The following is a 25,867-nucleotide window of genomic DNA, read 5'->3' on the forward strand; positions in this document are numbered from 1 at the left end:
TTTCATTCTTTCATTCTGCAAAAATGTATCGAGTGTCTGCTCTGTGGTAGACACTGTACCAGGCACTAGTGGTAATAAACAAGATGGATAAGTCTCTTGCAGCCTGTAACTTAGCTTGTAGAGAGCACTTCCCTGTGCCAGAAACTGCACTAAAGTTTTAGATTGTTTCATTTGATCTTTGTAACAATTTATACTCTATAATGCCTACAAAAAGTTATAATTATTCTCACAAATGAGAAAGCCGAAGAAAGGATTGACCTGCTTAAGATTACACTAATAAGTGGTAAAGCTAAAGTTCGAACCCATCTGTCTACTTTTTAAATATTGACTATACTGTCCCCAAAGTATCACATGGAAGAAATTTAATTGTTCAAAGAATTTAATTGTTCAGTCCCAAAACCTATTAAAAAATTTTTTATCTCAGCAGATTGCAGAAAAAAACCCTAAAATAAACTATTTAGCCTGATGCAAATGAACCACATGATTTATACACCATCTATTATGTGTGTTTATAAAAGTACAAATTAACAAGTCTGCACCTTGTACAGCAATTAACCACTAAGAAGAATATATGCAGTGTATTATTTGTTGAAACTGTACTTCCGATTTGATTTGAAACTGTCTCATTGCTATGTTTATCAATAAAATTTTGAAAAAAAATAAAAATTAAAAAAAATAAAAGTACAAATTAGAGGGGCCGGGAAGATGGCTCAGTGGAATACACGCTTCCCTGGCAAGCACAAGGGCCTTAGTTCAATCCCCGGTTCCGCCAAAAGAAATAAAATTAAATAAATAAATTAATTTGGGGCTGGTGAGATGGCTCTGTGGTCTAAAGCACCTACTTAGAACAAACTTAGTCAAAGCACAGGGACCTCAGTTCAATCCCCTAGCACCACACACCAGCCAGCCCCACCCCCTGGTGGGCAGAGCTGGCCACACACACACACACACACACACACACACACACAAATAAATAATTTTTTTTTAAAGTACAAATTAGGTTTCTGCCTCCAATGAGGAATCTCTTAATTCTTAGGATATCATTTATAATTCTGTGTGAAGAAAACAAGAATAAATATTGCCAGAATTTACTTCTCAAGTTTTAAATTCCTAATTAAAGTTTGGAAACATGGAGATTCTATACATCCTCTTTTCCCTTCATTTCCATGGAGAAAATACTGACTTCCTGTTCTAGAAAGTGAAGTGTCACATGTCCCTGTATAGAGATCTTCTCATGGATTTTCCTGTGGTTTTCTTAGGCTAGTATTGATAAGTGTCCTTAACTCTGCATTTTTGCTACTATAGGCAAAATGTACACTGCCTCTTGGTCCTGGCAGAATGCCATCTGTCCATACAGGGTAGATTTCCCATCTACACTATAAGCTGTTCAACCAGTACTGACTGAATAATGAGAACCAAGGGACATCACTAAAGGACATTTAACGAAAATGTTTCCTTTCCTTTCACTATGGATTTTTAATGTTAGTATTTTAAAAAGAGATGTTTAATGATCATAGGTTTTCTTTCATTATAATGTCAAGTCATCTAGAAATTATCTTCCATTTGGGACTTCTGGCTGTCATTCAGTTTTAGAAGAAGATAGAGCCTCAGTAAAAGAGAGCTCAACAATTATAATTTACTCCTTTGGGCTTTATGATGTGGCAAAAGCAATACATACACACACGTGTCTGTATATAAATATCTTAAGCAATACAACCTGTTAAAATCCTCTTTCACTTATTTTTTTTCTTTTTAAAAATCCTCTTTCATTTAATGAAAAGGTTTGAACTCTCCAGAAATTTGCATTTGAGAATAAATAACTGCATAGATTTCCCTCCTCATCTCGATTTTCATTACAATCAGAGCGCTGGCAGAGATTCTTCAGTCTTTGTACCTCTCTTTAGTTGGATAATGGCTACTTTACCTCAGAAATCACTAGCTCACTTTGGCTCCGTGGTACAGGTAACAGAAGCTGCCAGTTCAATTTGGAAACCGTGTATCTAGGACTTAGCCCTCTGTAAATGAGGTATTTACGTTAAATGTTTTTGTCCTATTTTATAAACATCTACCTTGCCTCTCCAAGGTACAGTAGTTGTAAAGTTGCCTATCGTTTCTTAAAAAACATGACTCAGACACTAATTATACTCATTGTCAGTGTTAACCACAAGTGGAAATTAGGCCAAAGTGGGCTGTCCATGTATTCTTCCAAGCCTGCTATGTCTTTAAAATATTAAGATATAAGTTCTTCAGAATGTAGGATCAATTGGAGGGAAACTGTGTTCCATTATGTGGGTTTTCCTGAAACTGGTGAGCTTGCCTGTCCTGTCCCCGGGACTTGTTTAGGGTTGCAGTGAGAACTGGCATTTTCCTCACCTGATCCTTAGGTTAGAATCCATGCGCTAAGAAGAATAGCACCTATTTTCTCCTTCCGCTCTCTTCCAAGGTCTTTCACGACCAGTTCCTGAACTGCACCAAGTAGCACTGACACCACAATACCTCCTTACCTCCACCCCACCAAGAGAAGAAGTCTTCATAGATATTTATTTATTCAAGTCAAGGAGGACAATGCTGTAGAATTTTGTGAGTTTGTTCCCACACAGATGTACACTTTCCCTGCTTTCAGTTCTGACTGATCTCTGCCCCCTAAAGGAAGTGTCCTGATTCTTTGGCAGCCGTTTAATCACTTCTAATGCTGGACTGTGTTCTGAAACTATCCAGAGGCAGGCAGACATTGTCCTAAATGGGAATCTTGCTAATCACACCCTTTAATGTAGAGCTGCTGTGATAAAAGGCTCAAACTTCTCTGTATCTGTGTGTGATAGAATGGTCTAACATCAAAATTCTCATTACTCCTTTCACTTAGTCTCTACCATGTGTCTCCTCCCTGCCGCCTTAGTCCTCCCCTCCCATATTCTTTTGTCACTACTCTGTCTCTTCAGTTCAGCCTAGAGAAAGTACTGTTTAAGCTGTGCTACAAGTCATGGCTTGGGACAACTGTGTCTAACATTGCCATATACCTAGCAACTGCTAGTACTGGTGAGCTGCTGTATTGTATCCTGTTGACACAGACAATACTGGGATGCAGATAAGCCTGGTGTCTGCCACCTGATGACAAAGCCGGCCACTTAAGTTTGGCTGGCCTTCTGTATGCACTGTTACCTGCCATGCTATGAGGAAAGAGCTCTGTCCACTGGCACTTGGAGAGCAACTAAAGAAAAGACCCACTGCACAAAATGCCATATCAGTTAACCAGTTAACAAGTGAAAGGGAGGGCACTCTTTGCCTAGAGGGGATTCAAGTGCAGCCAAGCAGGGAGCTAGAAGGGGGGCGGTGTTCCACCTCCGTGCAGGGGAATCCTGTGTAGAGAGGCAGGGGATGAAGGCTGGGGGGAGCAATCTTAAATGTATTAGGGTAGAATAGAAATCTATCCTATTTAAATATAGGCAAGGCTCACTCAGTTGGCCTAATTAGAGGAAAGCCAATCTGAATCACAGAATATTTTTAAATGCATTTTTGTTACACTTAAGCATTGGACACTAGTAATTCAAACTAGACTAAGAGCATAATACAGCACCTCAGTGAAGGGCCTTTAAGAATCATTCATAATTAGCATATCAATTATTTGTGTGTAAGTGGATGTGCACAAAGTGCATAAAAAGTTTATTCTCCTAAGTAGGACAAACATTCCCCAGTGCAATCCTGTTTACACTATTAATTTGCTTAGCCAGCCGTTTTTGTGCCAAGATAGATGTATGTAAGAAATGCTTATTTCCTCAGGGAAGAATGAATCGCTTCCCTGTGTTTAGTCCAGTAACTAAGAAGCTGAGCACCATTTGATTAGTTTGGGATTTCCAGGATATGGAGTTTTGAATTTGCATACAGACTAGAGATTTCATATGGAGAAGATCTGGCAGCCATGGCTGGAGACCCAGTTTCCCCATCTGGATTTCATTGAGTGATCTGGATTTCATCAAGCAACAGGACACTGATCTTAAATGATCCACCAGACACTCTAATATAGACATGTTTAAAATACATCCTGCCCCAGAAAATAAGTGTTAAAATATGATGAGCTGGCATTACTCTACATGCAGTACTTAAAAGTAATAAAAATGCACTTCTTTTTTGAAGTCCAACAAAATCACACAATATCAAGGTAATCATGAAAATCAACCCTCAAACGCTTTCTTGCACACCTCTTGTGTGACGGCATTGCAGAGATTTCCAATCATCTGGGAAAGGACAGTATATTTTAATGAGCTACACCAGGTGCTAACTATATAGTAGGATTTTAGCTTTGAATCGTAGAAAGACGGTCCTGGGTAAAGAAGGGCCAGGGAAGGACTAGGGGCATGTTTATTATTAACAAATCATTATTGTCTGCTTAAGTCCAAAACACATAGCAATTGAATTGAAAAAGAAGAGGTAACAGTTATATAGGGAAGGGAGAAAATATGATTAGGAAATGAGAAACAGAGATATAAGCCTGTATTTCTACCCATGCGTATTAAACTGTACTCTAGGTAAATTGTGAATTCTTCAAGGCTTAGAGAGTAAAAGTCAAGTACAAAGCCCATAAGCACAAGCAGTAAATAAACACACAAGTTTTGTAACTACAGTTTGGAGTGACTGTGGCTCTCCCCTCTCCTACAAGGGCAACACTATTCAGGGCCTGCAAAAACCAAATAACTGTTTGGCTTCCAACCTGAATTTTTTGCCTAAGAAATCAGAGAAGTCAGTTTTAATTTTAATAACATATTCTTCCACCCTCTACAACAGAAAGGCATTTGTATTTCTAACCCTCCTTAAAGCAAATTTTGTATTTGGTGGAAGGTAGTAGATAGGCAGCACTGGAAAATGGGTTACTATATTCTCAGAACAGGTACAATGGGCAGTGATACCATGAAATTTTTCTCTGCTTTGAGGAACTATTAAAGTACTATTTGGGGAGATACTACTATTGTGTACTATGCTAAACTCAACAGCATTCTAGAAACATGAAAGAATTTACCCAGTTCCCTAAGGGCCTGACTTAAGGCCATTCACTTATTCATTCACTGTTCTGGAGTACCCATTATGTGCCTGGTACTGGAAGAAGACTTTTACAAATTGTTTGTTTGTTTGCCTGTTGGTTGATGTGTTGGTTGGTTTATATTTTTACAGTACTGGCAATTGAACCCAGTGAATACTGAGCTGTATCCTCAGCCATGGAAAAAAAAAAACTTTTAAACATTGACACTAAGATGTCCAGGCTAGCCTTCAACTTGTGACCTTCCTGTCTTTCTGCCTCTGCCCTCCAAGTAACTAGAATTGCAGGTGTGCACCACCATGCTCAGCTCCCACAAATGGTTGTATTAAATGGGGAAAGGAGATCATTCTTGTTTTATAGAGGAGACCAAGGTTCAGAGAAGTAAAGTAATTTGTTCAAGCTGCCATGCAAACACTCAGTTTATTTGACTCTAAGGCCTATGTTCTCCTTGAACCGGGTGCTAGAGAAGTTGTAAAGGGGGACAAATAAGAACTGTCTTTAAAAATGTCACACAAAGCAGAATGTAACCTGTGCAGCGGCCAATCCTGGCAGTTCCAGAACTGTGAAATGACCTTCCCCAGATCACACAAGAGTTCATCAGCACAGCTAGCCTTACCATTCATATTCTTTGAGTTTTCTTCCATTTTGTTTTTTGTTAGCATTGTTCACCAGACCAACCTGCCTCTTAGCACATCTGACCCCCTGCCCAGATAATATACATTCTGCTTGCTGGGGCCTCTGGCTTTTCAGAATGAAAAGAGCCAAAGAGAGTTGGGATTTAGTGAGGATAGCATTGGATTCGAATTAGAATTGGTGTTTCTAATTCTAGCTCTGATGATTCATTCCAGGCCACTGATAAGGTCCTTTAATTTGCATGACTCACTTTCCCTTGTGTGAATTTGAATGCTTTCCCATGAGGTATAGGGAGAGATAAGTAATAATATGCTAAAAATAGCATGTAGCCCTTGCAGTTGCCAAGGTGACATATAATTGATGAGTAGAATTACTTACTACAAGACATGTTAAAAAGAGATGCCAATTAAAATCTATGTTTTTACATAATGGACCCAACAATGAGAGAAAGATGCCCTGTTAAAATGTTAAGAGACTATATCTTGAAAATTAAGACAACAAAAAGAATGTGTGGTTGGTTGGTGTTTCCATTTGGGAGTTTAAGGTTTGTTTTTTATTTTACGGATTTGAAGTTTTATTTTAGGTATTTGTAAAACCAGTACAGGTTGGCTGATGCTCAAAGCAGAACAAGAGACGTAGGAAATTAAATGTCTTCTGGATATGTCCAAAGGCACCCATGGCTCCTACTGAAGTGATGCATCATTTCACTGCAGGGAGCCCCATTCCAATTCCCTGTCTCCCCAACCATTTGTAATAGATATTTAGGAATTGCTGAGGCATCTATCATATGCTTCATCCTCTGGCAGGTTGAGTTGCTGGAGAATGAGTCAGCAACACTTAAATTGACGTAGAATTGAGAGCATTTGAAAAAACAAACCTATGGAACATTGGGACTGATTAGTCATGCATTGGGGGCTGATTGGTGATACTTTGGGTCCTCAACACAGTCCTCTGAATCCCATCGGATGCAATGGGTTCCATATTTATATCTTAGGAAGGGTTTTGCTGCTGGCAGGAACTTTTTCCAGGCTGACTTTGGAAGCTCAAGGCATTAGTAACAAATATTTCTCTGTTCTGTCCTATATTCTGCTCTTCTTGGGTTTTCAACTTTGATTGCCCCCTTTCTTCATCTCTATTGAGGGGTCTCTAGAGAGTGCTGAGAGTACTTATTGGAAAGAATGAAGATTTAAGGCTGGCCAAGGCCTTTTGCAAGCTACGAAGCAGGAGACAGGCCTGCTGGGAGCAGGTACTCATGAAAGGCCTGGTGACGGTAACAAGTTAGGCCTACCACGTGCCTCCACCAGCATTAAGCATATCTGTAACCCCACTCTGGCATCTCTTTGCCCTGAGTTGTGGGGGGGGTTTCTTTAGGATTTTAAATACTTAAGAAAAACAAAAACACTTCCATTCCCTAGTATTAGAGAGAAAATGACACCAGTGAATGACCTCAAAGGTACCCAGACAAAACTTTTGGCCACCCTGATGGACTAAAGAAAGAATACCTTTAAGCTTTTGTTTGGAGCTTTTCTGTTGCCTAAAAGCATCCTGAATGTCATTTCCCCTGCTTTTGTCCTTCCCAGGTGCCAACCCCCTCTCCCAATTCAAGGCCTGCCTAAGTGGTTGCTGCGTTCTCTTCTTCATTTGCATAGGTTCTTCAGAAAATGAGGTGTTGAAGACTGGGGGGTCAGGTTTCTCATCAAGAAAACTGCATTTCAAATGAACAACTTGTGTGTTTATAGGGAAGTTAGTAATGTAATGTAATGTAATGAGATCCCCGTCCTCCCTCCTTTGTGGGAAAGAGATTTTCTTCTTTCACAAAACCTAAAATGAATGATTTAGGGTGTAGCAAACAGAAGTTAGGAAAATTTTTTCAAAAGCAATTTGGAGTGGTATTTCATTCACTTATTCATTGAAAGATTAAATGAATTTGTATATAACAGGCATTGTTGAATGCCTGCTATATATAAAACGTTGATTCTACATTTGAGAAAGTTAGAAATTTGTTTTTTACTTGCATAAATACTTAATACTAAATGTATTGAGACATCATGAGATTAATACAAGTTACCTCTGGCCTCTACAATTATAAGAGGTGCTCAAAGAGGTGGCAGTTAGCTTCCAGACACTTATTAGTATGGTGATCTGCTACTTGGGTAACCTTGATCAAAGTGTCCATTGAAATTGCTGTGCATGCATTTTCAATTTCTTCTCCAAGGGCACTAGAGTGGATTTTCTGTTCTATACTAAACCCTCTAGGGTTCTCTATAGATAAAAGTCTATAGGTTTTAAATCAGGAGAACATGCAGGGAACTCAACTGCACCTCTTTATCCTAATCACTATCCTCGCAAATTCTCATCCTGATAAACTCACATGTGTTTGTGGTAGTGTGGTCGCACACCATGTTGTTGAAAGAAAAATTCATTGCTTCCATAAAGTTCATGTATGGCAGGTAAGATGGATGTGCATAGCATGTCTAGATACTCTTGGCCTGTAACAGCACCTTTTTTTAAAAAATGGTCATATTAAACTTCTTGTCACTCCACACTAGACGTCAGTGCCCTACTTTGTCCACATGCATGGTAGGATTTTCTTGAGCCCAGTAAACAGTTATGTCCATTAACTGTGCTTTTTAGCTACAATTGTGTTTCAACAAACCACACAGTCTTCCTCAGAAACTCCTCATATTTACCTACCATGTGTTGAAACCACTCACAAGACAGTTCTTTGATCAGGATCCTCTGCCTTGCATGTAAGCATCTTGGGATGTAAACTTCCCACTTAGCTCTTCTAAAAATGAGCCAGGGCTGGAGAGATGGCTCAGTGGTCTAAAGCACCTACTTAAAACAAGCTTAGCAAAAGCATCAGGGACCGCGGTTCAATCCCCCAGCACCACATGCCAGCCAGCCCGCCCCCTGGTGGGCTGAGCTGGCCTCTCTCTCTCTCTCTCTCTCTCTCTCTCTCTCTCTCTCTCTCTCTCTCTCTCTCTCAAATAAATAAATAAATAAATAAAAATTTAAAAATGAGCCAAATGCTTGTACTGCTTACTCCTGTCTCATGTGCGTACAGTGCATCAGAGTTCTGTGATACATGTGTGAACTGTTCCAGCACCACAGCCAAGGAAGTACTGCTTGTTGCTGTATGGGCTCTGCTGGATTTTCCTTTATGTGCTTCACACACAGTACCATGTTTTTCTAATTTATCACAAATCCACCAAATTGTCAGGTGTGTTGGAGGCTCTGTTCCAAACTCACACCTCCATCATCACTGTACTTCACTGATATGCTCAAATTTGAAATAGCACATTAAAATGGTCTTACCTTCCTCCATCCATAGCTGTACTGCCACCATTTTGTCACGGCTGTGTACATCACTTATTGATACTGTAGCCACTAGGATAGCACCATCGTGCAGTAAACAGCTTCTGAGCCAGCCAAAAGGACTCCTTGCAATGCAGCAGCCTGTTCTCGTCCCTTGATGCCAGGAGGAACCCTGCCCAACTTCGGGTGCAGATAACTGTCTCAAGTCTCTCCCTACAGTCCCTCCAGACTCCCACAAGTCAACACTGAAGCCTAGAAGTTTCGTAACATTAGATAGAGAGATTGATTTTCATGTTCACATATATCTGAATAAAATAAAGCATAATAAGTTGTATAGGCCATAAGATTTAAGATTTGGCAGGTATTCAAATAGACTAAACATTTAAGAAAAAGGCCTGATTGAGGTGGTAACATTTTATCTGGGTTTTAAAGGCACCTCATTATTATACCTTTACCAAGTGTGGAGATGTTTATGGACTTATAAAATCTTGGTCAATTTAAAATATACTAGAATTGTAGGGGAAAATCTTCTCCACAAATGATACCTAGTAAGACCCAAGTCAGTAGAGACTGGACCATGTAGCAATGGTTTCGTTTGGCTGGACTCTAAAGTGCATGAGAGGGAAAAGTTGCAAAGGTTGGGAAAGTGAGTGGAAAGCATGTCGTGAGGGGGCTGAACTCTTAGCTATGAGAATTTGTACCATATTCTGAGCATGAGGGGAACCAATAAAGGTTTTACAATGAAGGAATAATACAACCAGAGTTTACATGAGAAGAATAATACCCAAAAAGACCAGTACTATAGTGGCAGCCCTGCTATTCTATGAAGTACTGCGGGGGAAGTGGCTGGTGCCCGACCTAATGCACAGTAGCTCAAGAGGTCATGGCAGCAGGTGTGTTGCTATGGTTCAAGGCAAGCACTTGGAGTCAGGCTGCAGCTCTGACACTTGAACAGTTGTGTGCTGCTGGGCAGAGTTTGTTTTTGTTTTTGTTTTTGTTTTTGTTTTTGTTTTTGTTTTTTGGGCGGAACCGGGGATTGAACTCAGGCTCTTGCGCTTGCCAGGGAAGTGCTTATTCCACTTAGCCGTCTCCCTGGCCCCTGGGCAGAGTTTTTAACTTCTTTGTGCTGCACTTTCCCCATCTAAAAATTAGTATTTTTGGTAATACCTCTCTTATAAATTGTTAGGAAGATTAGATGCTCTAGCACAAATCCATGGAACAGAGTGCTCCTGAATAAGTGCTCAATAATGTTAGTTGCTAGTATTATTATTTTCATTCATGGAAGAGATGAAATTTGAGCTAGCCTTTAAAGGATGATTATGATGTAGACCTGTAGAAAGGTAACACTCCAGCATGATGATGTGCACAATAAAAGGCCAATTTGTAAGTGAGTAAGATGAAGAGTGGAGAGTTAAACTTCCCTATAGAGTAATACGGGTTCAGGGTTTATTGGATTTATTGGAAAATGATATTTCAAAGATAAGCCAGAGTCAGATCATGAAGGACTTTAGATTGTAACTTAAGAATTTCAAGAGTTATCTAAAGACAGTGAAGGGACACTGAAGGATTTTGAATAAAGAAGTGGCTTGATCAAAACTATCCCTAAGGAAAATTAATATAAGGATAATGCATGTGATAAACTGCAGAGGGAAGAGACTTAAGACAGGAAAACTAATTAGGAAGCTGTTGGTATCATCCAGAAAGACAGCATAAGGGCTAGAGGAGAGTATTGTACTGGGAGTGGAGAGGAATAAATGGGACAGAGCTATGTGAAAGACTAACAATTGAAGAGGAACAGGGAAAGGGACGAATCATAAAGGACTTCATAGCTTAGATCAAATATCTAAATACAGTCAATGAGCTAAAAACTATAAAATTCTTTTTTTTTTTTAATTTTATTTATTTATTTATTTATGTGTGTGTGTCTGTGTCTCTGTGTGTGTGACCAGCTCAGCCCACCAGGGGGCAGGGCTGGCTGGCATGTGGTGCTGGGGGATGGAACCGAGGTCTCTGTGCTTTGCTAAACTTGCTCCAAGTATGTGCTCTAGACCACTGAGCCATCTCACCAGCCCCTAAAATTCTTAAAATAAAGTACAGATGTAAATCTCTATGACCTTGGACCATTGTCTCTTAAATATGACACACACAAAAAACAAGCCACAGAAGAAAAAGATAAAATGGACCTTGTCAAAATTAAAAACTTCTGTGCTTGAAAGGACATTATCAACAAAGTACAAAAATAACCCACAGAATGGGAATAAATACTTGCAAACCATTGATCTAATCGGGGACTTGTATCTAGAATGTACTAAGAACTCTTATAACTTAATATTAAAAGGATGACCCACTTGGACAATGGGCTAAAAGTGATACTGCTGTAAATAAGATACACAAATGACCACTAAGTCCATGCCCTATAAGACAGCCACTTCGAGAATGCAATAAGAAAGTGGATTGCAAAAAGTATATCTAGGTGGCCAGGATAACTCTGGAAGTGATGAGGAGAGGATGTGTAGTTTTTAAGGTAAAGGAAGTGAATTTCTAAGAAGGCAGAGATAGATGTAAGAAAAGACCGCATAGGGAATTTGTGGCCCATAAGGAAGTGGAAAAGAGGAGTTAGGGCCTAGGTAGAGAGATCAACGTTGTAGAGGGAAACGAATATGAGAGAGGACATTGTTGGGTAGAGAAAAGATGTAGAAGGAGGCACTTATTACATGTACCTCTAACCATTTCAGTCAAGCATAAAGCAGACAAACTTCGATCTAGAAGGGTATACCGCAAACTATTAATAAGCAATTACCTCTGTAGGGGGAGTACAGGTGAAAGAGAGAGGAATTTTTTACTTTTATTTGATAGGCTTTTGTGTTTAATTTTTATATCAAAAATGTTATGTCATTATGTGATTAAAAAAACCCTTAGATGTCATAAGAAATGTAATTCTTTATCAACTGGAGGTAAAGGATTACCAAGCTTCAGGGAGGTAGTAGCCCATATAAGTCAATGAATGCTTATGGAATTTATTGATTTGGAATAGTAAACATAAATTGTAGTAAAGGCAATTAATTTGATTTCTGTGGTGTTCTCCAGTAGAACAGAGCAAAAAATTCTGACAATGTGGTTTATATAAGGGTCCAGGATTGATAAGACAGAAATAGCAAAGGCGTGAGAAATAAGGATGTGAGGCAAAGTTTTCTGAATGTGTAACCCTGGGGCTGGTGAGATGGCTCAGTGGTCTAAAGCACCTACTTAGAACAATCTTAGCAAAGCACAGGGACCATGGTTCAATCCCCCAGCACCACATGCCAGCCAGCCCCGCCCCCTGGTGGGCTGAGCTGGTCACACATACACATAAACTGAATGTGTAACCCTGACAGTCTTGCCAAATATGTTACTAGATTTTGGTGACCGGAGTCTCCTTCAAGTGATGTTTTCTAGGTTCTTTCTCTCTTGAACAAAGGAGTGGTCAAGGAAATCATAAGAGACAGCAAGGTTTTACATTTTATCAAAGTTAGGAGGGGCTGGGGAGATGGCTCAGTACAAGAAGGGCTTGCCTGGCAAGTGTAAGATCCTGAGTTCAATCCCCAGTTCTGCAAAAATAAAATAAAATAAAATAAAATAAAATAAAATAAAATAAAATAAAATAAAATAAAATAAAATAAAATAAAACAAAACAAGTTAGGGAGAGAAGGGCTGGCCTGATAGCTCAGCAGACTAAAGCACCTGCTTAGGCAGCCACAGGGACCAGGGTTTGATCCCTGCGTGCCTTGCCAGCCCCACCCTCAGCGCGCACTGAGCTGTGATTAAGACTGGATGTGGTGGCTCATGCCTGTAATCCCAGTGTTTGGGAAACTGAAAACAAGAAGATCACTGCGAGTCTGATTTGTGTAGTAAGACCCTGTAGACCCTGTCCTAAATACATTTTTTTAAAAAAGTTAGGGAGAGAGATGTATGTGCTCTGCAAAAAGTTTGAGCCCAGTAAACATAGGAAAAAAAGTACACTCTCCAATTCGCCCTCTTCATGGCTGTCACCATCTCCTGTGAGGAGCCCCGGGTGACCCTGGACACCATGGATTTTATTTCTTCAGTCCATACACCATATGGACTGAACATAACACCCCAAGGTAGTTGGAGAGCAATATTCCCCAATAGGTAGGCCCTACACCCCCTTTCAGCAAGAAGTAGCTATATGAAGACAGAGACCTCCTCTCCTTCCTCACCCATACAGAATTATGGGGAAATCAAGGCAGAGATGAGGATGTGGCCGACCATGAGAAAATGGGCATGACCTGTTAGTTGCCGAGTTCCAGGACACATATGCAGAGCAGTTTCCAAGGCCCTGCAGATAGACTTCTTGCAAGAACTCTTAAGTTTTGGATAAGACAGACTAGACCTGAAGTCAGCCTGAGGGATGGGACAGACAAAACAATAGTTACCATTGAGCTCTCTGCTACTGTGTTCTTTCCTAGTAGTCTGCTCTCACCCTGTAGAGGACCACTTCTTTTTTCTACTTTCTCTTGACCCTGGATGTATCAGGGGTTTTGGTTTTAGTTTTGTTTTTTAACCTATTTACCTGGGTTTTTCCAGTTTGGGGCTATTACAAGTAAAGCTGCTATGCAGTTCATGTTAAGTTCCTTCATAAAAATGCCTTAATTTCTTTGGAATAAGCTGTGCAAGAGTTAAATTACTGCTCAGATGACAAGTTTATTTTTTAGTTTTGACAACTACTAAAGAATTTTCCAGAGTGGCTATACTATTTTACCTTCCACCCAGTAAGATATGTATGATCTAGTTTCTCTGCATCCTCACTGGGAATTATTATCACTTTCTTAGTTTTAGTGGTCTTGAGAATTGGCTCATTGTAATACTTCTCTTTTAGGACCTAAGTCCAGAGTTACCTCTATAGAACCTAGTCTAACATCCTCTGGAAAAGTTAATTACTGTCTTCTGTGCCAACTCTGATGTGTCATTTATCATTGCATTTTAATTATTTATTGCCATAGTCTATGGCTTCCACTCTATTCCTAGCTACATGAAGATAGGGGCTATGCAAGATTTTTCTGGATTCTTGCAGCATCCCGTTGAATTTCTTGTTGACCACACAATGGACACTAGCCAAATGTGTGCAACATGAAGGAAAAAAATGAATGAAAAGAACTTTAATTATGCTTGCCTTCCTCTGTGTCTCCCCTCAGTGGCTAATAAGGTATTCTGTAGATATAGATGCTCAATAAATGTCGTGGAAACTACTTGGGTGGCTTATCTTCCCTCTTAACCTAGGAGATAAGTACATAGAAGAGAAAATAGGCCCAAGGATCCTTGTATTAATTTTCATCTGTCATAATTTCATAATATTCTTATAATCTCCACAGTCACTCAATATTTGTCTGTGTAGGTGACAAGTCAAAACAGTCCTCTTAATCGAAGAATGCCACTGTGACTGAGCTTTGTTCAGTAGTTTTAGTACATTGGCTATCTATGAATTAGGAAGGACAGCATATTTTGTTCCTGAATTCCTTTTGCCAATTCAGAAAGGATCTGGGGTATTTCTGGTTTTCCAACCCTGGTGGAATTTGACATGTTGATTTTGAAAGGGTCATTAACCTCAACATTTTTTATCACTCTTTGTCTATGCATTTTCTCAACTCTAAAGTCTGTTAATTTGCATTTGTTTATATGTCTCTGTGAGAGTTACTCAGGCCCTTGAGGACTGGTGTATGTTTTGTCTGGAAAGTAGGTCGTAAGCCCCTTGAGAGCAAGGACCATATAAATCCTAGGAATGCATTCTGGGCATTGTCAGTGTTCAATTAATAATAAGATTGGAAGCCTGACTGAGGTCACCTGTCATATTGACATCTTCCTTGTCATCTATAAGGTTTGTCACTATTTTTTTAAAAAAGAAGGGTTTAGGTTGATTTGGTAGCATTGAATGATTCTACTCAAAATTACACTCAGTATTATTACCCCAACTTCTTTTACTGTGGTTTAAGATTTATGATTTTAGGTCCGCTGTTACAGCTTCCTTTCTTAGCCCGATTTGTGGTGACTCACACCTCTAATTTCAGCACTTGATAGGCTGAAGCAAGAGAATCCTTGCAAGTTTGAGGCTAGCCTGGGCTGCAAAGTGAGTTCAAGGCCAGCCTGAACTGCATAGTGACAGCCTATCTGAAAAAGACAACAACAAAATATAGTTCTCTTTTTTATTATACATATATATATATATATATGGACATTTTATAACCTTCAAGTCCCTTTACATAATAAAAAGTAAGCCTATACCATGTAAGCTTTCAAAGCTTTGTACTTCTCACTCCTAACCCCTACTGATAATTAGGTGATAAACTCCAAGTATGACTGCCATCTTAAATTATCTGAAAGAATCCTTCATAACTATTGAGTGTATGTTTTATTTCCCCAGATATTAAAATGGAATAAGTGTATGCTGTGTCCTGTGGCTGCTGACACTAAATGAATACAGATATTTCAAGGAAATTTGAGTCCTCAAACAGAAAGGCAAATTTGTTTAGTGGTTATAGTAGAAGTATAGGAATTTTTTTTAAAAAAGGCAGATTCATTAAAGTGTAATTCACAGAGCCAGTGAGATAGCTCAGTAGACTAAGCACCTGCTTAGGCAAGCACAGGGACCAGGGTTACATCTCCAGCACCACATATAGCACTGGCCCGCCCCTGGGCACACTGATCTGGCCAGCCCAGCGAGCCCAGGTTGGGTGCGATGGCACAAGCCTGTAATCCCAGCACTGGGGAGGCTGAAAACAGGAGGATCGCTATGAATCAGAGCTGCTTAGTGAGACCTCATACCAAATACATTAAAAATTTTTAAAAATAAGGTATAATTCACATACAATCTGATTCACTCTTTTTAGGTGGAAAGTTTGATGGGATAGCCAGATTGTTTCTTTTTTCCTTAATTATGTACTGATTTGACTAAACTTCTAACTTCCTACACTCCCACCACTAAAGCCTAGACCAAATTGCTGTTTGGGTTTTTTTTCCTTTTTTTAAAGAGAATAAAATATAGTAAAAACTAGAAACAATACAGAACTTCACTATGCAAAATGATAGGAATTCAACAATGGTTGTTATATTGAATATTATTATCTTTAAATTAGTTGTTCAGATTACCAGATTGTTCAAAAAATTAGAAAAAAATTTAAAAGGACAGAGAAAAAAAATTAAGCATTAATTGCTCCTTTCAATAGACCAGAAGAAATCAGCAGCAAAATTATCCAAGCTGTCCTGTGCATATACATATACATATATATTTGTTTTCCCCTTCCTCCTTTCTTTCTTTTCTCCTTTCCCTTATCCCAGTTGTTCCTTCCCTTTGAACAGTTTCTCTCCCTTTCACTATGTCTATTGTACCTTTCAGATTTTATTTACTCTTTCAGATTCTTATACTAGAGAGACAATACGATGTTTACATATGCGGGTCTGATTTATTTATGAGTATGGTCTGTAGTTACATCCATTTACCTATAAAAGCCTCAAGTTTATCTTTCTTACAGCTGAGTAATATGCCATTGTATAAAAATACCACATTTTTTTATTCATTTCTTGGTTGATGGGCATTTGGGTTGTTTCCAAGATTTAGGCATGACAAATTGTGTTGCTATAAACATGGGTGCACATATATCTCTGTGTTATGTTTTTAGTTCTTCTGGGAAAATACACAGGAGGGGAATAGCTGTTTTGAATTGGACCTCTAATCCTACTTTTTTCTCCACACTGATTTCCATAGTAGTTGTACCAGTTTGCACTCCAAACAACAGTGGAGAGGGGTTCCTTTTTCCCCACAGCCCCTCCAGCATTTGTTATTGATTGAATTCTTGATAATAGCTATTCTTTCTCTGGGGTGAGATAGAATCTCAGTATTGTTTTAATTTGCATCTCTTGAATGACTACTCAATTGAATATCTTTTCATATATTTATTTGCCATTTGTATTTCTTCATCCAAGAAGTGTATACACATCTCAGATGCCCAATTTTTCATTGAGTCTTGGAATTTGGGGGCCTTGATGTTTCTTTTTCTAATATGTTATATCCTTTCTTTTCTGCAGTGTACTAAAGGAAGTATACCAAGCCTTTAATCCAAAAGCAGTGGTTTTACAGCTAGGAGCTGATACAATAGCGGGGGATCCCATGTGCTCCTTTAATATGACTCCCGTGGGAATTGGCAGATGTCTTAAATACATCCTTCAGTGGCAGTTGTCAACACTCATTTTAGGAGGAGGTGAGTACAAAAGGTCACCAGGAGAATTTGTTGACCTTGTCCATAATTTGTCTCTTGGCACTAAGTTGACCTTAGATTGGATAATACCAACCTGTCTATGGCCCAGAAGCCAGAGACAGAAGCTCTACCACCACCACAGTTCAGCCCTCCTCAGCTTGGCATGCACATTGACTCCCTGGCACTCTGAAATCCACTTCATGTCCTGCAGGAAAGATCTTTGGCTAAAGCTTACCTCAAAGGCTGAGGTTTAGCTCAGCAGTAAAATACTTGCCTAGCATGTTCTAATCCCTTAGTTCTATCCCAGTGGTGAAAAACAACAAAAGCAACCAAAACAAAACAAAAAAAGGCTGGGGAAATAACTCAGTTGAATAAGTGCTTGCCTGGCAAGCAAAAGGGCTGGAGTTCAATTCCTGGCTCCACAAAAAAAAAAAAAAAAAAAAAACACATTAAAACCAAAAAAATGTTACCTTAGAATATAAGTATAGGGCCAGCCAGATAGCTCGGTGGACTAAAGCACCTGCTTAGGCAGGTGCAGGAACTGGGATTTAATCCCCATCATGCCATGCCAGCCCTGCACCTGGGGTGCACTGAGACAGTGACTGAGACTGGGCCTGTAACCCCAGCTCTTGGGAGACTAAAAATAGCAGGATTGCTACAAGTCCAATCTGTGTAGTGAGACCCTATAGACACTGAACTAAATACATTAAAAAAAGAACATAAGTATAGAGGGTGTTGATTCCAATAGACCTGATCAATCTACTTTCACTACAGTCTTTCTTAGTTCTCATAATCATCTTAAGGAAACACACCACTAAAATTCTAAGTCAACACATATATCTATAGGAAATATGTTTTTTTTCTTTCTTTCTTTCTTTCTTTCTTTCTTTTTTTTTTTTTTTTTGACAGAACTGGGGATTGAACTCAGGCCTTTGCCAGGAATGCGCTTATTTCACTGAGCCATCTCCCCAGCCCCTATAGGAAATATATGAATTAATTTAATACCCAGGCTGAATTTAAGAATGGCTACACAAAAAAACATGACTTTGTTATAATGAAGCAATATTGAGAGATCAAAAAGTCTCATAGGTATTCTTGCCTTTCACAGTTACTGATACTTGTATTACTTAACCAGCAGAAAACTGAAGCATGTATATATCTAAGAAAGGAAACTGTCATAACCTCAACTACCTTGGAAACTGCTTTGCTTAGGTTCTTCTATATCCCTACCTGGCAAAATCTTGACTTCACTGGGTGAATGTATGTTACAATAACATGGTCAAGCAGATTGAGTTTAAAATGCACATATTATGAACAAGCTAATAGTTTGTTGTTTTGTCAACCTCAGGTAAAAACCAAAGTAGAGGAAAAAAATCTTGGGGAGGTCTTACTTAAATAAGTAAGCATCAGCACAGATGTACCAACCTGGTCCTTTGGCAGCCTCAAATCCAAGAAGGATCAAAATGTAAAGTGCTTATAAGAGACAAATTTTTGTGAAAAGATGGCAAGAAATATATTAACTTCAACTGAAGAAAAAGACAAAATTGATAAATACCACATGACATATTACTTTCCTTAATGGCATGAAGGATTGTAATGATGATACAGTCCTAGCTAGGGGGAAGAAAGACTTTCCACAACGTATACGTGTGCAAATTTCACTTTTGTCTGAGGCTACAGTGTTCACTTAACAAGCCTATTTTGCTTCTAAGGTCCTTTTGCTTTTTCAGCATAAAGTTTTGACTTTTGAATATATAAGTATAAATCCTCTTCTGCAATATGCCTAAAAATGCCTGCAAATTGATGGAATTTTTGCAAATGAGATCATACTACGTGTATACCAGAGACATCTTACTACTTAAGCAAAACTTGTGTGATTCTTTTTTTTTTCCCACTCAGCTCACCCTGAGGTGGGGCTGGCATGGTATGTGGTGCTGGGATAGAACTGCGGTCCCCTGCATCTGCCTTAGCTTGCCTAAGCAGGCACTTTAGATGACTGAGGTATCTCACCAGCCCTTATTTTTTTCAAAATTAAATAATCATGCCAAGTGAGCCTGTATTATAAATGCACTTTTTTATATCAAAGGTGTTTAAAGTAATATCTATACTGCTTAACTGAAATTCTCTCTTATTATACACATGGGTAGTTACAACCTTGCTTCTTCTTCTTCTTTTTTTTTTTTTTTTTTTTTTGGTGGAACTGGGGATTGAACTCAGGTCCTTGCATTTGCCAGCAAGTGCCTATTCTACTGAGCTATCTCCCCGGCCCCTCAACCTTTCAAATAGTAGAGAGACTTAAGAAAAAGATGACCATTTGGAATATTTTGCTGAGTTCACACATCCATTATAATATTTAAAGGATGGAACTAAACAAAAAAAGGGGATACAGATGAATGACCTTTTTGTATCTATGTATTCAAAATGGTTAGGATAGATATATAGCCTACATTCTCTTAATTCAATGAATAGAGGGATTTGTTCTAATAGTGTTTGTAAATAGGATATCATGTCTGCATCTTGTACAACAAATAACCACTAGGAAGACAGTATGCAATGTGTTAATTATTGAAACTGTACTACCAATTTGATTTGAAACTGTCTCATTGCTATTTGTTTCTCAATAAAATTATGGAAAAAAAAAGAGTAGTAGAAAGCATAGCTAGAACAGGGAACAAGATCTAGAGCCAAGCAATTTCAGAGATGACTTTTGAGGTCTGCAGAGTCCTACGGATAACCCACTATGACTACTGAACTATATTGGATTATTTTGCTGAATTCATGCACCTACAATATTTAAATGGCAATGGAATACCCATCTCTGACAAAACTAGATGAAAAAGGGGGATATAAATGAAGGACCATTTTGTATATGTATATACAAAATAGTTAGGTTAGATATACAGCTACTTTCTCTTAATTCAATGAGAAGTAAGATTTGTACTAATAGTTTATGGACAGGATATCATGTCTACATCTTGTACTATGAATAACTACTACGAAGACAACATTACGCAATGTATTAATTATTGTAACTGTCCTATTATCCTGTTTTGAAACTGTCTCATTACTATTTGTTTCTCAATAAAATTAATAAAAAATAAAAAATAGAATAAAATAAAAAAGATGACCATACATCCTAGTTTATACACATCTTAGTGTAATGATTAATAGCATCTCTCAGGGGCTGGGGAGATGGCTCAGTAGAATAAGCACTTGCCTGGCAAGTGCAAGGGCCTGAGTTCAATCCCCGGTTCTGCAAAAAAAAAAAAAAAAAAAAAAAAAAACAAATAGCATTTCCTAAAATACAAAAAAAATAGCATCTCTCTTACTCTTAAAAGTATGTCACATATAAAAAGTATGTCATATAATTTATATTGTCACCTTACCTAAAATAGACTAGATTCTCTTTCCTTTAGGTTGCATTGGGGTTGGAAATCATTCCATTTTACCCGCATATTCTTTGAATTTAGCTAACAGCCAATGTTCTAATCTTGCGTATGAAGTGTAACTATTTTGCACAGAAATGTGCTGATTATTAGCCAGTGTGATACGGCTGCTAGATGACCGTGACAAGACCTGATGGGGTGGGTCAGAGTGTCAATCAATGGGCCCCTTTTTCATCTCTCTCCGATCTCTGCCACCAGGTCTATATTTTATGGTGAAAAGGAATGCTGATATTAAAAGAAGGAAGTCTGTTTCTGTCAGCACTTTCCTTTTCTCTTCCCTGGATGCTTTTAGGGCTATATCTGCCAATAGCTTTAACATATAGATCACAACCAACAGTCATTTTATAAATTTGTTGCAAAATTCATTGTAGAAACCTTCCCATTGAGTTGTCACCTCCAGAGATCCTGATTCCAGGAATCTGTCTTTCTGATGTCTTTGATAGAAGCAAGAAGGTCAGATTTCTAGGGCACACATTTGTTGTGAGATGGGAACCTCTTTCACCTTCACTGTCCTTGGAATTCTTGTTTCTATACGGCAGTCCCCCGAAGTCTACCCACTGGGTGGTTTGCAAATATCATAGAGATATTTGGGTGAAATTCTGCAAGTTGGAGTTGTCTTTTTAGCCTTCTGATTAAAACATTTTTCTCTCTCCTCTCCCCTCCTTTCCTCTGCTGCTGTTTTGTGACTATTCTTTCCTAACTTCACAATTCTTGACGGAGATAGGAGGCTATAACCTTGCCAACACTGCTCGTTGCTGGACATACTTGACCGGGGTCATCCTAGGGAAAACGCTATCCTCTGAGATCCCAGATCATGAGGTAAGTAAGGTTCTGACAAGTCCTCTCTTCTTTAAGGGGAAGAGCTGAGTCATTCCACCTAATCAAAATCACGTCCTCACCACTCAATACCGTTTTGTTGAGAGACACTTCAACAACAATAACATACTGTCTTGGCAGAATAGTAGACTCTTGTTCCAAAATATCCAAGGCCTTCTGCCTTTTTTTTTCTTTTACAAAAGATCTCAAAGGCCAACCAACTTTAATTTCTCAATTAATTACAGAGACTGTGGGAAGGGGTCACCTGTTCACACAAAGAACGCTTTGGAATATGTGCATATTTTCATCCCCTAATCTCAGAAAGAAAGGGACTAGTTTTTAAATGTGCTAGGTTTTCATCTTTTTACAGAAGTCTCCTAGGTGGTATATGGAACATGTTCTCTGGTAGTAGTGCTGGTCTGTCAATTTTCTTTGACTAATGTAAAAGTCAAGAAATGTGTAGTCACTGCCAAAGTCAAGTTTGATGTTTTTCCAGCAATTAGTACATGCAAGGATAAGAGAAGGACCATCCAAAATGTGATATGTATCATTTGAACCCTTGCCATTCTCTTCAGTCATATGAGATGAGCTTTACAAAACAAAGGTTTCTGGGTCACCCAAATAGCTCAGCAGATTAAAACGCCTGTTTAGGCATATGCAGGGACCAGGATTCGATCCCCTGCGTGCCATGCTGGCCCTGCCCCCAGGGTGCGCTGAAACAGCAATTGAGACTGGGCATGGCGGCACATGCCTGTAGTCCCAGCACTTGGGAGGCTGAACACAGGCAAATCAGTACAAGTCCGATCTATGTAGTGAGATCCTGTAGACCCTTACTAAAAAAAAATACAAAACAAAGGTTTCTGTTCTAATTTTCCTAAAGTGGAGCTCCAGTTAGCACGCGGTACTTATCCTAATTTTCCTAAAGCAGGGAATAGCAAGGTGTCTGAAGTGTGCTGAAATCATTCATCCAAAGGTGTAGCCATCTATCCCCACCACCCCTCACCTTCACAAGAATTACGTTATCACAGATCAGGATGCTACCACAGATCTTCAACTGTGTGAGTTAAAATAAAAGACCAGTACATGTAGCCCCGCCTTCTCGAGCTATTTCCCAAGGATAAGCAATATTGCTTTGCTTATAATATTATGATTTCTGCCAGATATAGCAGCTGTTTACTTGAGAACATTATGTTTTTTTGAAGTTACTATTATTTTTAAAACATTAGAAACAACTTAAAGTAATTTCCTCCCAATTTTCTTCTAACCTTAAATAAGATAAAATATGTATCTCAAAAAAGCCATTTAATATGTCTAAAATACAAATAGAAGGCATACTATAATTTGAGACAATTGGCTGGTGTTAGGATTAACAAAAATCTCTTTTCTTGACTTATCTTTTTTCAGTATTTGGAGGCTTAATGAAATATACAAGTAAGTGCTGTGGATAAATATAATTGCTGTTATTGCTGTGGTAATATCTCAGGCTGAATTATAATTTAAAACACTGGGACTTTAAAAACTGATCATCTTATGTCAGAAAGGAGTTTTCAGCCCCAGAAGTCTGAATTGAGAGTGAGTGTTCTGTTCTTGGGCAGCAAAAGATTCATCTCTGTTAGAAGATTGATAAAATTTTAATAAACAGGAATATTACCTTTGGTACCTGGAAAGCTGTGTTCCTGAACAGATGTAAGCTTGGCCATAGAGATGTTCTGTCTTTATACAAACTAATTCTGCAAGGCTAGGTGAGATATAATGTGTACCAAGTGCCTGACACACACTTCCTGGCACCTAATAGACATTTTAGAAAGCAAGTCCTCTCTTTTTCCCTGTGCATGCTCATTTCTCATACCCAGACATTTATGACTATGTCATTCATAAATTTTGTGAATCCCTTCTGTCATATCCTTCTGGTATAAGATATGAGTCATCCAAGAAGGAACAAAGGAGAAAATTGAAATGACAGTCTTCTAGGTACAATAAGATAACATTTTAATGAAAATTGCCAAAAATAGACTGCATGTTATAAAGGCATATATAAGTTTTGTGTCACAATACACGGTTGCACACAAATGTCCTTGTATTCATCTGTAATCAGATTTTTTTAAAAGCATATGAAAATGTTTGCTGCATACCCATTGTGTGCCAGGAACTACACTAAATGTCTTAGAAGATGAAAAGATAGCACGACCTTGTCCCTTGCCTCAAGCAGCTGGGGAGAGAGGCTGGTGCAAGAATGGGGACACAGGCTATGCCCAGATAGTTCTAATACAGAGCAGGATCGGAACCACAAAACAGTAGGGACTATGACTATGGACATGTACCTCTAACATAAAGGAAATACAAAGGAGTGCATGAAATACCCAGCCTTCTGGGAACTGGAATGTACTGGAGAAATCAGGCAAATGGCAAGGTCGGCGGGCTGTAACCTGGCTGACCACCTTACCATCTCTGCTCTCAGTCTTGAGCTTTTATTCTTCCATCTCATAGAATAATAATCTACCTCATCCAAGTGCCCTACTGTCTTCCTATGTCCAGTTTAAAGGCTTCTATCTTTCAAAAACTCTGACCTGCATCTACCACACCCATTTGAGCTCTTCTTTCACATTCAGACATTCCTTCATCCATTTAACAAATAGCTATTTGGCTCCTACTCTTGAAAGACCTTATTCAGATCTGGATTCAGAAATATAAACACTAATGACATAAACCCAGTACCTTCAAAAATCTCATCATCTAATAAGGGCAACAGAGCCATGTGCAAAATCCAGGGCTGATTAGGAGCATAGGTGGAGTATTTTGAAAAAAACTTTAAATGAATATGAAAATTGGGAGCCTGTAAGGCAAAGAAAGAGGGAAAAGCATTCTAAGGAGAGGAAATAGTGATTGGAAAGGACCAGTGACAAGTGTGCTGGGTGTAAAGCATCAGGTATATGAGAGATATTATGAAAGATTAAGACCTAAATGGAAATAGAGGTCAGAGTGGGAAGAGCCTTTAATGCTGCACTGATGAGTTCATGCTTTTTTCCCATGAAAACAGATGAACTTTCATTTTTAGAAAGCTCACTTGGTAGAGGGTAGAAGATAGATTGAAAAGGGGAGAGATTTGAAAAGGCAGAGCTGATAAGAGGTTCAAATATAATCTCATAACATTGAGTCTTTGGAGGTTGGGTAGCCCTTATCCAAAATGCCTGGGATGAGAGTATTGTAGATACTAGATTTTTTTTTCTCAACAGCTTGAAATAATTATTTGTATATAGTAAGATATCTTGAGGAAGGAACCTGAGGGTAAACACCAAATTCATTTACATTTCATAATACACCTTATACACATAATTTTATACAATATTTCTAAATAATTTTATGCATGCAACCAAGTGAGGTATGGAATTTTGTCCACTTGTGATATCAGGTCAACACTCTTAATTTTTGGATTTGGGAGCATTTTAGACTTTAGATTTTCAGATTAAAGATGCTTACCCTGTAGTATTCTTTTGATGATCACAGTTTGGTTGTCTCCTTTGTGCATAGCAGGATGCTAAGCACTCACATAGTTGGTGTTCTTTCATTGAATAAACAATGAAATAAATGAGTGTTTGAATAACATGCATTAGCATTCACACTGAGATGGAAATTGGAAGGATAATACCGTCTTTCTCTGAAAACACAGTTTAACACTAATAAGCAGCAACTTCCTATCCTTTGCAGGTAGTACTGGCTATAAGACAGGTCTATCCATGGAAAAATACTAGATTTCTATTCAGGTAAAGAGGCTGAGAAGGTAAATCCAACACAGATGTTAGAAGAAAATAGGAGTTTAAGGAGGCTGGTGAGATGGCTCAGTAGAATAAGCGCTTCTCTGGTAAGCGCAAGGGCCTGAGTTCAATCCCCAGTTCTGCCAAAAAGAAAATGAAAAAAGAAAACAGTTTAAGCTGGGCATCATGGCACACACCTGTAGTCCCAGCACTCAAGGAGTCAGAGGAGTCAGAGGCAGGAGGATCATAGCAACTTTTGAGGCCAGCCAGCCTACATAGTGAATTCAAGGCCAGCCTGAACTACATAGAGAGATCCCGTCTCAAAACAAACAAAGAAGTAAGTAGGAATGGGATGTCAAACATAGCCCACATTAGATATAAAACTGGTTCTACTATTAAAGCTAGTGATCAGGGAGTTATTCTTAGCCCAGAACTGGGAATTCAGATTGACCAGCCAAATGTGGAATGGAGAGTCAATTTCAGCTAAAAGAAGAACTTTGAACCCATCTGGGAAAGCTTGGAGCCTGTGTGTATGACTGGCCCAGGTATCTCTACCATAGGGAAAGCTCAAATATGACCTGGACCCATAAAAAGGCCTGAATATGGTTAATACACAAAGTCACCTGG

The 25,867-nt window shown here is 38.7% G+C and overlaps 1 protein-coding gene across 1 annotated transcript in view; it reads left to right on the forward strand.

Annotated features, from left to right (window-relative positions):
* Hdac8 (histone deacetylase 8) overlaps positions 1–25,867 on the forward strand; it is a 274,832-nt gene that overhangs the window by 111,810 nt on the left and 137,155 nt on the right. The window contains exons 8-9 of the mRNA XM_023707099.1: positions 17,057–17,229; positions 21,397–21,491. Of these exons, the coding sequence (XP_023562867.1) occupies positions 17,057–17,229; positions 21,397–21,491 (268 nt within the window). The remainder of the gene's footprint in view (positions 1–17,056; positions 17,230–21,396; positions 21,492–25,867) is intronic.

This window comes from Octodon degus, unplaced genomic scaffold (genome assembly GCF_000260255.1).
Source record: "Octodon degus isolate 3935 unplaced genomic scaffold, OctDeg1.0 scaffold00280, whole genome shotgun sequence".
Classification (NCBI taxonomy): domain Eukaryota; kingdom Metazoa; phylum Chordata; class Mammalia; order Rodentia; family Octodontidae; genus Octodon; species Octodon degus.